Consider the following 15,790-nt stretch of genomic DNA (forward strand, 5'->3'; position numbering starts at 1 on the left):
CATGATGACGACAAGAGTGAAAAACTAAAGTAAAGCAGTAAGTAATCAGTCAGTCAGTCAGACAGTCAGACAAACAGCCAGGTCGTCAGTCATACAGTCAGTCAAGTCGTCAGGGCAGCCACACGACGCTGATAATACGCGTCGCGCCGGCGCAATAAATGTGTGCCGTCAACAGTGGAGGCCCTCATGTTGTTGTTGCTACTGCTACTGCTGCTGCTGCTGTTGCTGCTGTTGTTGCTGCTGTGTTTGTAATCGTAACCATATAAGCGACTTAAATGGCAGGTGTGCACATCGCGTGGGAAACACACGACGTTACTCGAGCAGTTCTCACGATATGAAAATCGAGCAAGTGACGAACAAACGAACGGCAGACGACTGAAGACTGACGACTGACGACTTACGACGACTGATGAGTGACGACGAGCGACGAGTGCCGAGTGCCGAGCTGCGGGTGCCACTTTCCGCAATGAAGCTACATACATACATACATATATAGGTGGGTATAGGTGACCCTTCTTATAAGCATTAATTCTAACTGGAGCTCTACAAATGCAAGAAGTCAACCAGAAAGTAATTAAAATGTGTAGCACTTATTAAGGTATGAAGTTCTTGTGTGCTGAACCGGAACTGGATTAAGTGGCCAAGGGAATTTTATGCGCTCTTAACAAAGGATAAGATGACCATTGAATCAGAGCCACAAATATATACATATATTTATCTGTTTATATTTTATTCACTCCCTTCATAATATTAAACACAAATATAACATGATTATTCATAAATTATTGTACAACATAAATAAATGTTATAAACTTAAGTATATTTTGTACTGCAACGATTGTTAAATTATTAGCAAAAAAAAAAACATGGAATGTAAGTAAAGTAAAAGTATTCGGAATAGTTTAATCTATAAATAAATAAATACATAAGTGTACTGTAAACTTAATAGTAATAATAGTAGGTTTCTAGCCAAGTGAAATATTTAAAGCAAATCTCAATTCATATTTGTATACCTATAATTTGGTTATTTATAATGCCAATAAGACTCCATAATAGATCATATACTTTATTTATTTTAAGCCCCAATAACAAAAGTCCACTTTGAAGGACGAAGTCATAAAAACCACATCAACCGAAGCACATTTATAACCTTTTTCACAAATTTTACCTTTGCCATACAAGACAAATCACTACGGTCCAGTCAATTGTCTGGCCTCTATCATTATTCTTGGTCAGAATTTTACGGTTTAATTGCAGCTACAATGCATCAGACACGCAACTAGACAATCGTCTTATAGTTTTTGTTGCTGGCCATCTCAGTTTGTAGGGTCTATCAACGGTTTCCTTTCCCACGCACAGGGTAACTGAGAGTGAGAGAGATTTCTAGATGCTCTTCTGTACATTTGTCTACCTGCAGCAGGTCCTGACTGCAGGACCCGAGCTCAAACTGCACTGCGGCTATAAAAGGCGACGCTGCAGCCGAGAGGAGCATCATTCAGACAGCATCCTGCAAACTATACACAACTCAAACATTCAGTTGATCTCACAAAATGTCTCCACACACTGAAACCGCTTACGTCTCGAAGACGCAACACTACCTGAAGGTGAAGAAGCCGCTGCTGGAGCGCCAGCGTCGGGCACGCATGAACAAGTGCCTGGACACGTTAAAGACACTTGTTGCCGAGTTCCAGGGCGACGATGCCATACTCCGTCTCGATAAAGCCGAAATGCTGGAGGCGTCACTTTTATTCATGCGCAAACAGCTCATCAAGCAGCAGGCACCAGTCTCTCCCGTGCCGATGGACAGTTTCAAGAATGGCTACATGAATGCCGTTAGCGAAATCTCACGTGTGATGGCCTGCACGCCGGCAATGAGCGTTGACGTCGGCAAAACGGTGATGACACATCTCGGCATGGAGTTTCAGCGCATGCTGCAATCAGATCAACCACAAAATGAGCAGCAGCAGCAACAGCAGCAGCAAATCAAATTGGCATCCTCGCCAATCAGTCGTCCAGGTAGCCCAGCATCTTCGGGCTATCACAGCGATGCTGAGGGGTCGGAGGCAGCAACCAGCCCCCAGCCAGCCAGCAATCCTATGTGGCGTCCGTGGTAAACCAAACATCAGCAACAACTGCAACTACATATAACAACGAATCATGTCTTCCAATTGAATCGATGTAAACTGTGATAAAAGAAAGCTTTACGCATAGATATATAAACATACACTTAGCTAATAAGAAATCAATCTCAAGCTTTAATAGTTGTAAGTTGTAAATAAGATCGTGACTATACTAACTTTATACATTAAGAAAATATTACAAAGCTTTAATAGTAATAAAACTAAAACTTGAAAAAAAAAACAAAATTATTTTGCGTCTATTTTAATGTTGGCATTTTTAGAAAATTAGTTTTGATTTTTCTTAAATATGGGCAAAATATTTAGTTTAGAAAAGAGAAACATTTTGTTAAAGTTATCTACACATGAAACTTATTGTCTAGAAAAAACTTCTTTAAGCATTTTTCTCTAAAAAATTGTTTTTATTGCCCCAGCAAAACGACTGACTGACTATCCTTAAATTCACCCCTTTTCAAAGTTTTTATAGAAATAGGTCATTATAGTAATTACTGTTCGATAGTCTTATTTACCAAACAACCTTCACTCAGAGGTCTTCGCATCAAAAAATCAGTGCAGGAACTTTGTTTGACAGACTGAATACGGAATTGAATACTTGACGCAACTGTACCTATTCTTAAACATATATCACTCAGTCTAGACCTGTTAATGTTGCCTCAAAATATTGACACATTTCTTTGTCTACCGATGCTATCAAGATCGATCTACGTGACGTGCATTGAAAATCGGAGCATTAGGCATTAGGTTTGGGTATTTGCTGAAACCCAATACAAAAGTAAGATAACCTATCTAACAGGAGACAGCACTTAAATCACAGGCTTATCAGTATTCGTAACAGGACTCCGGCGTCTGCAGTTTTATAATTAGTCTTGAATGTATAAAGTGGACCTAGACACGCTAACGATAAATAAATGAAAGAAAAATTTAAGAAAAAGGGACACGAATTAAGTTATATATTTTTTAATGAGTTTTCGGTTAAATGCGTCTATGCTTTTTGTTTTTTTAACTTTCTTACGTGCTTGTTTATATAAAGCGGCTCCCCAGCAACTCGGTTTGTAAACCAAACGTGTCGAACGCAAGCAAACACCCCAGCTGCGATCGATGGTGAGGGAACCCGAGCTCCCTAGGGTCTCAAGTAGGAGGTCCTGCCTCGTAAGCTAGTTTTCATATGAAACCTTAGCTGCATCGATCAGTGACGCCCCTAAAAACGAGTTCGAGACCTGTCCTCGCCTCCCATGCTCATCAGCATGCACGTGTTACCATCGAATCTGCATAAACCAGACTCGGACCACTTGCTGTGGCTCGTTGTTGTCTGTCTTGTATGGTGTTTGTCGAGGCTCGTTTTAGAGGAGGGCGGCGACACTGAGTTAAACTGTAATTACAACCCCTTTTGTGCACTGCACGTGCGTTGAGTGATGGGCGGCTATGCGACTCGCCTTGGGCTGTTATTGCCTTGTCCATTGATCCTTGTCCTAAACTAACAATGTCTGCATTCCGAGAACTGTGACCCGCATGTGCAACGCGCATCGCACATACTAATTTGTAAACTAAAAGATAATTCAACATGTCGCCCAGTCTCGTGTCAAGTGCGTCTTCTTCCCTCACATGTAATATGATGACAAAAAAAGGACCCCACATGTGCGTGAGTGTGTGTGTCAGTCAGTTTTTATTTTTATAACAATTTTATGAGTGTTTTGGGTCGCTCTTTCTCTCTTCTAGTGTGTTATGGCGTGTTCGGGTTTGTTATTTTATCATTACAAAACCGCCGCGTGGGTCGTTATTCAAATGTCTCTGCGATTTGTAGCTTTTGTTGTTTTAACTGCAGTCCACATGACTTTATCGCTGTTGTTACACACTTACACAAAATGTGGGCTTAAACTTAAATCCCAAATAATTTTTAAGTGTGCATTTCATTTAACTTCGAAATTGTTTGCATAACTATGATTTTTTCTGCTTTTCTTTAGAATGAAATCCTTTCCTTTGAACAACATTTTGAAATAATTTTTAGAAAAGTACTCAATGCATATCATTACAATTCTTATTCTCTTTTAATTATAATTTCCCTTATTGGTTTTCAAATCAACTTTACAGAAATAAAACTAATAAAATATTTAGTATTTTATAATAAGTAGTTAAGCTGATATCCTGGGAACAAGAAATAAAAATATTTATGTGTTTCAAGAGTTTATTTATTAAGACCTCAATTATATCTGTGATACAACATTAAATCCATAAATATATTAATTCTCTTCAACAGTTAAGACTGACTCAAATGTTTTTAGGCTCAGTTTCGATCTCTAAATTGAATAACGTGCTCACAAAAATTGTTTACTGTGTACAGTTGATATACGATATGGAGTACAACAGTTAGACTAGACAAGACTCAAGTGATTGCCATTACCATCACTTGTGTTACATTCAGTTGAATTTTTCGCACGCCTTGTTTGAAGTTCACACTGACCGGCGGAAAGCGGAAATACCGTAACATTGGCCATAGTTAGTACCGCCAACGTTTTTTTTTTTTGTGGAAAACCCGAGTCCTGTAACCGGACCTGACGGCCGCCAATGCTTGCGGGCATTTCCCGCAACGCCACATGTGTGAAAATTCGCTGCCCACAAGTTCCGCACGTTCAGATCGTACGGATCGCATCTGTGGCTTCTCCCTTGTACACTTGCTGTCTGTACATAGGACGTCAACAAGACGTGTCAGTTGGCGACGCTGCGATTTTGAAACGGCGTCGTAACACCAAACAACCCGCAGCGACAGAAACGAGGTCGTCACGTGTTCAAACAAGACGATGCACGTTCCCAATCCCAATCTGTGTACGCACACACCAGGGCCAGGAATCTAAACACTTGCAAACAATGCCAAACGGTGAGGGGTCAGGTTGTTGTTGATATACATTTTTTTTTGTATTTTTTATTTCTCAAATTTATGTTTGTGCTCTACAGGTTTTTGTTTCGGGCTAATCTACAATTTTCTGAACCTTAAATGATCGACAACGATAAGAAATCAGTGCACGTGTTCATCGAGCGAGCAGGTCAGAGATTTCACTGGAAACGATTTTTGGGCCAACAAGAGAACCACGGTAGCCCAAAACCGCCACAGTGGTAGCTGCTATCTGTCCATCTCTCTGTGCCTCTGGACCCCCAGCGGGGCTTTTCGAACAATCTATTTTTATTTATTTTTATTTTTTTTAGATTTTGGTTTGCCATAGAAATTTGGTTGCTATTCTATTAGATCGTAGCATGGGCATGTACGTGGGCCATGAAATGAAAAGTAGAGGAATGAGTCAACCAAAATACAGCCAAGGACGAAACACAATTAGAACAAACAATCGTGCATAATAATGATATGGTAGCATGACACGACCAAAACAGCAAAGGCCGAAATTCCTATTTCCATGAAGCAATTCTATACAAACTATACAAATGCCAGAACTTGAGCGAATAAAGTAACTATTCAGTTATCCTTTTTTATAAGACACATTCCTGGAAACATTGGTCTTTTATATAAAAATAAAATGCATAGCTACAAAAAAATTGTTTTTGCAAAATCAAGTCGTCAAAAGATATTCTATTGATCGTGGGATTGCCCGAAGCAAGTCATCAATTGCAGTTTATTTTGTCGAAAATTGAGTGACGACCGTTAAGATAATTCGAATTCTTCTATATTTTGAATATTATTGCAATATTATGAATTATTAATTACAATATTCGACATAAATAAAATTTGTTTGATATATCTTTTAATTAAATCCATGGGACAGTACATAAAATATTGTACAAAGATTGAATATTATTTCAATAAACCAATAACAATAATTACATTTTTGAATCTGGTTTTTGATTATTAGCTTTAATTCTTGATTTTTATTATCGGTATTCAGATAAGGCGTAAAATATTCCAGTTTTTATAATACTCATAATTTGAATAAAATGCAAATCTTATTTTGGTGTCTGCAGTATATATGAAATAATATAAATATGATACTTTTATTGATGAGGCATCAAATTTAATTCAATTAAATTATTTTACTTATTTATTATTATCAGATTCATATAGAATATTGATAACTTTCTTGTGTATTCATAATTCAGGTGTAAATTTTAATATATTATTTTGATTTCCCATCCGTATACTTAATGATATTAATAGTTTTGTGTTAGCAGCAATCTTCGTTGTTTCGTTTACTATAGACTACTTCAAACACCCAAAACTGTCATTTTCTTTCTTATCTGTCTGACTATTTATTGCTTTACTGTGCCAACAAATCACTAGATTACGAGTCTGGCGTGTTCTTCTAATTAAACCTCAATAGCTGAGCTGAGCTCAGATAAACACACACTTACACACACTAATCAGCTCGACCAGGCCAACCAATATGTGTAACAATGGGCCCAAAGCGAACCTTATAATAATGCAATGCATCTAGGAACACATCAATAAGTCCACGCAATCTCTAGGTACAAACAATTTTAAAACGACCTGTTAACGCCAGCCTACAAATTCTCACCAGGTCGCTGCTGGAATCTTAATTTGTCTTTGGAAAATGTAGCTCCAAAAGTAAAAAACAAAGACAAAAACAGAATAAAAAAAAAACCAACTCAATGCACTTGGGTTTCAAATATTTATGGCCACGTCAAAGGCAATCCATTAAGTACAGGCTCGTCCCCGAAATCGTTCCCATGGCTCTGTGCCATCCTCAACGCCTCACGCGCCATCACGCGTCCAACTTGCGGCCGAACCCAAGTCCAAAAAGGACAACGCTGGCGCACCGTGCTGTGCGTGCTGCTTGGCTCCTCCAGGAAGCACACAAAGTGCCCCTTAATAAGGCACAGACAGGGCAGCAAAGATACAGTGAGAAAGAGAACGATCGCTTCGGCTCGCCTGCTAATTGTGTGCCATCGAAATGAAATTAAAAGCAACTCCTTCGGCTTTAGAATGCCTGACACGTTTTTAGGTTTTTTTTTATTTTTACTTTTTTTTTGTCTCCCCTATTCTTTATGATCCTCCTTTTCTCGCTCGTTTGGGCAACGCCTCGAGCAATACAAAAATTTTTATAAATTTCAAATTACAGCGCATTAAATCGACAGTCCTCAGTCCTGTGTTTGCCTATTCAACTAGTTGATCTGGGCCTCTGCTGTCAGGCCATTAATTGTTTGGGTCGTTCAAGCGTTGAAAATTGAAAATATTCTCCCACGTATTCGGGGGCCGAGCTGCACACGTGTTCAAGACCCGAAAAAGGGATTTCTATGCCAACCAAAACGAGATAAGTGCATAAAGAGCTGCCAGCAACAACAACAATACAAAAACAACAACGATAACAACGGAGCAGCATATAAAAACCAAAAGTGATCAGCAATAAGATTCTTTTTTTTTTGGTTTTATTTTCAATAGGCTCGAAAAAGGATCCTTCGAAAAACTGTGGGAACTGGTAGAAAGTCTCGCTTCTCACGATCCTGGCGCAGGATAAAATTGCTCTACACAAGCAGCAGGTGCGAGCGGTGCGGCAATACATGCCGACACACTCCAACGCATGCAGGTTAATGGCTGGCAGGTCCGTCCCTGCTGTCCGTTTCGAAACACACCTGCCGTTTTTGTGTGTATGTGTGCATGTGTGTGCTCAGGATTTTCTCGTTTACTCGTTTTGTCTGTGCACGTATCCTTGTACTTTCCCACACTCGCACAATATCTGGTGTATCTTGCTGGTTGGCTGCCTGCCTGCCTCTCTGTCCGTCTCCGACCTGCTGTCGGCTTGGGTTTCGTTTTGGTCCTGTGCGGGTATAAAAGGCAGCCGTTTCTGAGGATCAGACATCATTCGAGCACTACGCTTCGTACAGCAAACAACTCAGCTACAAGAAAAATAAAAACATAACACAAACTACAAAATGTGCCAGAACAAGAACATCGTCATCAGCAACATGAACACCAAACCCAACAAGAAGTCGTACAGCGTGAAGAAACTGCTGCAGAAGATCTTCAAGCAGCAACAGGTCGAGGAGCAGCAGAACATGCAAAACACACACAAGGCCAACTCATTGGAATCTCTGGAGTCCATTGAGAACAGCCGCAATGCTGATCTTGAATCGATTGCCAACAAATCCTGCTGCGCCGTTTCGATGGAGTCCTACGAGAACGAAGCCAACGAACGTCTCTCCGCCTCCTGCGAAATGGAGGACTACGAGTACGAGCAAATGCCCACAGTTCCCGTTCACTTTGTGCGCACCGCTCATGGCACCTTCTTCTGGACCGCCACCTCCGATCTGCCCGCCGACAACGATCTCATCGAGCCACTGTACTGCAGCACCGCCAACGAAATAGCCGTCGCTCAGTTCCAGGATCGTTGGGTGCAAGCCTAAGGCAAACATCGAACCACCATCGAGCACCACACAACACAGCAAAAATTGTCTTCCATTTGGAGCCAGCGGTTCCAGCATCCAGCTTTAAAGCGTCTTCTGTTAATTTCAAAAAAATTAACTGCAAGTTGCAAAACTCAACTGAGCTTTACAAAAAATTGTGATAAATTTTAACTAATATTTTTACAAAAATATATATACAATTTAAAAAGAAAAACAACCATTTTGTTCTTATTCTTGAATGACTTTCAATTTTCAGCTACCCCTCAACAAAAAAAGACTACTTAATAACCTTTGCATAACTGTTATCCATTGTTAATCAGTGTGACTCATTGTCCAGCAGCGACTTATCCACTTTGTTTGTTTGATATGGTCTACCTGACCTGGGTCCCTTTTGGTCCCTTATTATGAGCCTGGCTTATTGTTTATGTCTTTACCTGCAAGCAGGTAAGAAATCAGAGTGAATGCAACTGCTTCCAACTTAACAATAAGGGTGGTTTTTTCACTTCGATGCAGGTCTAACCAGTTTCAGGCAGTTTACCTGCGGCTAATCAGAATACCAGCAACGGATCGTTGAACGAGCAGTGTCCAATAAGATTGGACAGTTATTTAATTATGTTGAGCGCAGAGCAGAAGAAGCTGCACAATTGATTACAAAAATCGTTCAGAGTTTGTCCATTTTATATGCATATACATTTATATGATTGTATCTGTATCTACATTCATTTACAGTAGCAACAAGCTCTTAATTGCTTGTGTGACGGCAACTTCAGATATGCTGATGTACTTGTTGCATGAAATCTGGAGATGTTTGACTGATAAAAGTAAAAGTCAACACATGTCTGTTGGTGTGTGTAATTGTGTGTGTGTGTGGCAGTAGATCACATTTGAAATGAGAGCAGTGGAGGTTGAGATATGTGAAGATATGCTTGAAATATCATTGAATGCATACTCAGCACATATTTGCTGTCAATAGATAAGCATCTAAAAGTTACAGTGCATGAGTGCGGGGAGATAGGTTTAAATGAATGTTTTGCCACAATGTTATATAATTCTTTTGAATCATATACTCAAATATGTAAAATCGTTTCCTTATTTAGAAATGTAATATTTGTATTTAGCGGAAATGAGATATAAAATGTTTTCTTTGAATCAGACACATTGGTGAAACATGTTGTTTGGGAATTTAGACCTTATCACTAATCTACCTTTTCGCATGCCAATCAAACGTCATTTATTACTTTCAATAATTTTACTAATTAATTGTGAATCATTCGTGTTTCGCCAAATGCCATATAGTCGGAGTGTGAAATCTTTTTAAAATTCTGAAATTTCTTGGATCAAATATAAATGAATGACAATTTTTCTTTTGAATTGAGAATGTTTGTTTTATTCATATTTAATTGCTAGATTAACATTTATAAATTATTTAAAGCTTAATTTAGTTACTTCGCATTTTCTGCACAGTTTCTTATGAACAACACATAATTCAAACTTCTAGTTCTAGGAAACTTTATCAAAATTATTTAGGAAGTTAGCGCTCTCAGATTGAGTCGAGAGGCCATGTACTTTAGTTATATCACAGATGAAATACAAAATTTACAAATATTATCAAAATAAACTTAAAAGTATTTAAAAACAATGCACAGTGCAATAAATCATACGATTCGATGCGACAATTTGCTTTGGAAGACAACGGATTTTGCTGTTGCTGTTGCTGCTGCTGATAAGTGCGGCAGCAAACGAATAATAGCCATTTGGAATACTAAGGATAAGATCTAGAAATTAGGTGATGTCGCCAGCCAGTCAGCCAGTGGATTACCAGGGCCGCCAGACGGGCTCCGAGGCGCCCGACTCTTGCGAGCTAACCGACGCCGTTTCAGATAACGCAGTGCCATCCACGGATGTCACATCGATCAGCTCGTCCTTGCCCGCCAGGAAGGCGCTGTAACTGGCTGCGGCGGCGGCACCGTAACCGCCTAGCAGCGGAAAGGCTAAGCGTCCCGTTGCATAGCCGACGGCAGGCATTGATTGCTGTTCTTGTTGTTGGTGTTGCTGCTGCTGCTGCTGTTGCAGCAATTGGGATTGCAGCTCAATTAGGCGCGTCGAAAGAAACTTCATTATCTTGCGGCCAATCTCATCGGTTTGCTGCGTCTGCAGCAGCACTTGTGTAATTTGATCGGCTGCATGCACATAACCGGAGCGAAAGGACTCGACGTTGGCGGCGCTTGTGCTGGATGCGGCTGTGTTCCCACCACCACCGCCCCCGACTGGCTGCAGAGTGAGGCCGCCGCGCTGTTTGAGTTTGCGCATGTGATCCACAGTTAGCTCAAGTATATCGGCCTTCTCCAGGCGCGTCACGTGCTCGCCCTCCTGCTGCAGGCATTCCACCATCAGATCCTTGAGATCGTCCAGGCACTTGTTGATGCGCGCCCGTCGCTTGCGTTCCAGCAGCGGCTTCATCACCTTGCGGTACTGATACGTCTTGGACATCTCCATGACCATGTTGTGATTCGAGGCACGCACACAATTTCTGTTATAGTTTTGATTTTTGGCTTTATTTATTCCGAACTAGCCGCACATATTCACGTAGATATCGGCTGGATAAAATGGTGTTTCTATTTTTGTGGGGGGCCGGTTGCGCGTGCGTCGCGCTTTGCGTTCCGTTCAACAGGCGGTACGTTTGTGAAATGAGTGGCAAACAAGTTCCCAACGTTACTTTTATACGACGCTCTCCCAGAGCTCCCGCATGATCGCTCACACACACAAGCGCAAACATGAGTTGAGCGCTCTGGTGGCATTCGGGCACTCGGTTCTTCGGTCTTCGGTCTCGCCTCGGTAGCGGCACTCGGCAGCGCGCACAAAGAGAGGCTACTGTGAAATCCGTTGCAGGCACAGGTTTTTTGGGGTTGGGGTTGGCAGGCAGCCCAATGCACAGTGGTTCGATGCTATGCGTTCAACAATGACTCGATGCTAATAAGCCTGGTTATATTTAGTCAATTTGAGTTGCTTAGCTAATTAAATAACTAAATAATGTTTCACTTTCTTCTCAATAAATATATCATTAAAAGACATATTTTGTATTTCATCAAATTATTCATTTCACACATTATAATTTTTAACGCCTATGAAATTAGTTAATATGAAATCCAAACATTGGTTTCTATATAATTTTCGAAATTTTCTACTGCATACTTTTCTGTGCACAGATGAATCTAATAACAACTGTGTAAATTATGGTTTTTGCTAGCAAATTATTTGAGAATCAATTATGGCAAATATTTTATTTCCTTAAATTTGTTTGCTAAATTATTATTATTAATCTCTTAATCTCTTTGCGTCCTTTCAACAGGATCACCCGTTCCTTAAAGTATGCAACACATGACGATATTAATTTATTTCGAAAGTCCTTTTCAAAACACTAATATAAAAATTAGTTTTATAAAATAATTACTTATTTGTAATCTTATTTAAAGCATAGTTTCATCCAAATCCACCATTCTTAAGTGAATAAATTAATAATTATTAATTTTATATTGCATCTGCTATTTATTTTTATAAGTCGAATAAAATTTTATCAGTTGTGTATTAAACTAAAATCTTTTAATTCTTATTATAGCAAATATTACAGTCCATACCAGTGTGCTCTCTTTGGTGTATTATTGCGCCGAGCGCCGATTCGACAACACTCCATTGGATGAGCGTGAGCGAGAGAGCGTGCCCTGTTGCGCTCTGGCGCGCGTCGTCTTTAAAAATTGATTGCCGAGCGGGAGTCGAAGTCGGGGCTTTGGATTTGTGGATTTGGAATGAGAATGTCTCTGCCTGCGCGTGTCTCTCAGTGTGCCGTCCATGCTGCTGCCGCTGCCGCTGCCGTCGCCGTTGCCGTTGCCATCGTCCATGTCATACTTATTGTCAATGATGACAGTTGCGCTGCTGCTTCAACGGCGGCTCCTATTCGTCGTCGTTGGGTCTTTGGTGCTCGCTCTCGCTTACACATACACACACACACACACACCAACACACATGCATATGCATAAATGGGAGCCTACTGCGACTGCGACGGCAACTGTGGCTATGGCTGAGAGTGTGTGTTGTGTTGTGCCTACTTTACGAGACCGTGGGAAACAGATTTGTCGTGTGTTTCCCACACGTTGGACGGATGGCTGGATTGTGATGCGATCCGATGGATTGCTGAAATGTTTTGCTGCTTGTTGTTGTTGTTGTTTTTGTTGGTGCTGCTGTTGCTGCTGTTGCTGCTGCTGCTGGTTGTTGTTGATGATTGCTGTTGTTGTTGTGACTGCCTCTTGTTTGGGGGGCTTTAACTCGCGCAATTATGTCGTATGCTTGGCTGATGATGATGACTGCGACAACTACAACAAAAGCAAAAACAATAAAATAAAAAAAAAACAGAAACAGAAACTGAAACAGAAACAGAAACAACATTGAATGGCTAGCATTTCGTTAAAGCGTATCGATTAAGCGTAACAGTTTTAGTTTTTCTTACAACTCTGGGGTTGCCGAAAAAAAAAAAACATTTGCATGGCCAAAGTTGTCGCCTTTAACATCCAACGCAATAAACTCCAACATCCGGTTGTCGTTCTAAGATGATGTTGTTTTTCTTAACACTGATCTCCTCAGAAGCTACTGGGCTCAGCTGGACAGCTGTGGACACAGAAATATGTATACATACACCCAGACCCAAGCACACACACACACACATGAACAATGTGTATAAAATGTTGCCTTTTTTTTTCGTATTTATCGCCATCACAGCAATATGACACTTGTGCTTGGCGCGACATTTTTTTTTTGCCGTCCCAAGCAGTTCCCATGATGCTGCAGAATCTTTGGGTTGTTTGTTTGTGTGCCTTTTGCCCATGACTTCCGTTAGCCGCTGTTTGTGGTTGCTTGCTTGGCTTTTTACTTCTGCTGACTTCGAACAGCGGCAACAATAACAATAACAATAACAATAACAACAACAATAACAAGAATAACAACAACAACAATCGCAACAACAATTACAACAGCAGCAAGATTCAACTTACAAGCTGACAAAACTTTCAACTTTGTTGTCACACGTGTCGTATGAGCAACATGGTTGCATACAATCACAAGGAGTATGCAAAATGTACAAACAAGCAAACTCTATTACAAACATACATTTATAATATGCATACGAAGAATCACAGCAGCCACAAGCCGCAACCAAAAACCATTTTCAACTAACCTCAATGCACACTAATTGCTTGTCATATATATTTTTAAGCTTTGCGCTAACTTTGCGCAAAACTCGTTGCCGCTTTGGTCGCCTGCCGTGTGAACCAAAAGCCAAAAGCCAAATGGATGCTTGTGGCTAAAAAAAAAATGTAAAATTGTTAATGCCCAAAATCGAAACTCAAATGCTCTTACTGCAATGAAACTTAAGCAAAATAGTTTAGCAGGAATATAACTTTCTGCTTATGCCTTTTATCAGTTCCAACAGCTTCCGAACTTGTTAATGATTCTATCTTTAAGTAATTAAGTGCCAGTAGTGAGTAGAGAAAAAACTTATAAACTAGTTTTTATCAATCAGACAAGGTTAAAAATAGTGCCTGATGTGGCAAAATTAGGCAAATGTTTTTCCAATGAAATGTTTTTATCTTTGCCTTCAGCATAATTTACAGCAACATTTATTTGCCATTCTATTCAATTTCTGTTGGTTCGAGTATTCTTCAAGCTTCAAAACATAAATAAAAATAATACTTTGTAAATATAAATAAAATATAAATACAAATGGTATTAAATGTTTTTTTTCTTTTTAATTTAGGGTATGTTAAACATAAAAATCTGCAGGAATTTTTATTCATATTCATTTTAATTTGTATCAACATGCAATCATCTAACTATTATTGGTCATTCAAGCTCGCTGAGACTATCCCTCAGAGAGTGTATAAAACAGCAAAGGCACCAACTTGGCGTTAGCCAGATCCATCTGTCTGCCAATAAGGCGTTAAGGCAGGCGTATGCGCAGCTTGGTTAGAGACAGAGGCGCAGTTGGAGTTTGAGTCTTAGTTGCTTTTGTATTCGTAGTTGCAGTCGTAGCCGGAGATGGAGTCAAAGTCGCTTTCAATTTAGCAAACGTGCAGTTCAAAGCTAGGCGCTGATTGGGGGCAAATGTGCGGGGCAACGATTTCAACGACGACGACGACGTGCAGCGGAGAGTTCAAGATTAATGGCAGCCAAAGCGGTGGAGCAGCAGACGGTGGCTCCCAAGCTGCAGGCATGCGGTGTACACGCGATTGGCACGAGTTTGTTGCTTTTAGGCCACGGCCAGGCAAACAGGCAAACAGGCTAGCAGGCTCTGTCTTAACTGAGTTGGCTGACTAGTTTTCAAGACTAGGCCCGGCTGGCTTATTGTGTGGGAAAGAGCAAAGGACTGTTGTGGAATCAGGTCATGGCCTCATTATTAGATCTGCCTTTGTGCGGAGCGTGTGAACAACATGTCATAATCCCCTCGGCTAGGATCGAAGGAACGAAAATAAGTAAAATAAACTTATCAGCGCCGCTGTGCAGAGCCTTGATTATAAATGACAACAAACAGGCGAACAAGTAGCAATAACAGCTGCTCAATAACAACAAGAGCAGCAACAACAACCAGACACCAAAAAATCACAAGAAAGGAAACAAAAATAACAGCAACAACAACAATAGTGCCCGAAAACCCAAAAACCCGAAACAAACCAAGTGAAATTCTTATAAGCCCTTTCCCACACTCGCAACGGTGCGCCGCCTGCGCCAGGACGGAAATGCACAGCGTCTTAGTTTACAGGGGCCACAATGGAACAGGTGCAGCTGCTGTCCCCAGCTAGTTGTATGCAACCAAAACGGCTACGTCACTGCGCCCAAACGGCTTCAGATGGACAAGCAGCAAACCAGCAACTGGCAACTACTGGGCTCTGGCTCTGTGGATCTGGCTCTGGCTTCGGGTACCGTGTGAATGTGAAAACAAAGTCAGTCGTGCATAAATGACGGAACGGGCAATGCACACTGGTTCCAAAGCGATTTGTTCTTTACGATATGAAGTGCATTTTCGATCACTGACTAATAATCTTGGAAATTACAGAAACGTTTTTTTTATTGATCTAGCTTGACTACAAATAAAAAATCTATTGTTATTTATAGAAATTAAAAATGCTCTGAACTCCGTTCACTTCTTAATGTTAATTTTATTTCAACTCGCTTATACATAATAATATTTCAATATACACACTTAAGAACATTAATTGATTGAGCCTGATTTTATATTTCTTTATTAT

At 40.3% G+C, this 15,790-nt stretch overlaps 3 protein-coding genes across 3 annotated transcripts; 2 read left to right on the forward strand and 1 right to left on the reverse strand.

Annotated features, from left to right (window-relative positions):
• The first annotated feature begins 1,550 nt into the window (after positions 1-1,550).
• Positions 1,551-2,114, forward strand: LOC6563568 (enhancer of split m5 protein). The gene has a single exon (XM_001990588.1). The coding sequence runs from the start codon at positions 1,551-1,553 to the stop codon at positions 2,112-2,114; it is 564 nt and encodes a 187-aa protein (XP_001990624.1).
• A 5,897-nt stretch (positions 2,115-8,011) lies between these two features.
• LOC6563567 (enhancer of split m4 protein) lies at positions 8,012-8,698 on the forward strand. The gene has a single exon (XM_001990587.2). The coding sequence runs from the start codon at positions 8,028-8,030 to the stop codon at positions 8,496-8,498; it is 471 nt and encodes a 156-aa protein (XP_001990623.1). The 5' UTR covers positions 8,012-8,027; the 3' UTR covers positions 8,499-8,698.
• Positions 8,699-9,902: 1,204 nt separating this feature from the next.
• Positions 9,903-11,164, reverse strand: LOC6563566 (enhancer of split m3 protein). The gene has a single exon (XM_001990586.2). The coding sequence runs from the start codon at positions 10,998-11,000 to the stop codon at positions 10,314-10,316; it is 687 nt and encodes a 228-aa protein (XP_001990622.1). The 5' UTR covers positions 11,001-11,164; the 3' UTR covers positions 9,903-10,313.
• Between the last annotated feature and the right edge of the window lie 4,626 nt (positions 11,165-15,790).

The sequence above is a fragment of the Drosophila grimshawi genome, unplaced genomic scaffold, assembly GCF_018153295.1.
Source record: "Drosophila grimshawi isolate 15287-2541.00 unplaced genomic scaffold, ASM1815329v1 contig_311, whole genome shotgun sequence".
Taxonomy (NCBI): domain Eukaryota; kingdom Metazoa; phylum Arthropoda; class Insecta; order Diptera; family Drosophilidae; genus Drosophila; species Drosophila grimshawi.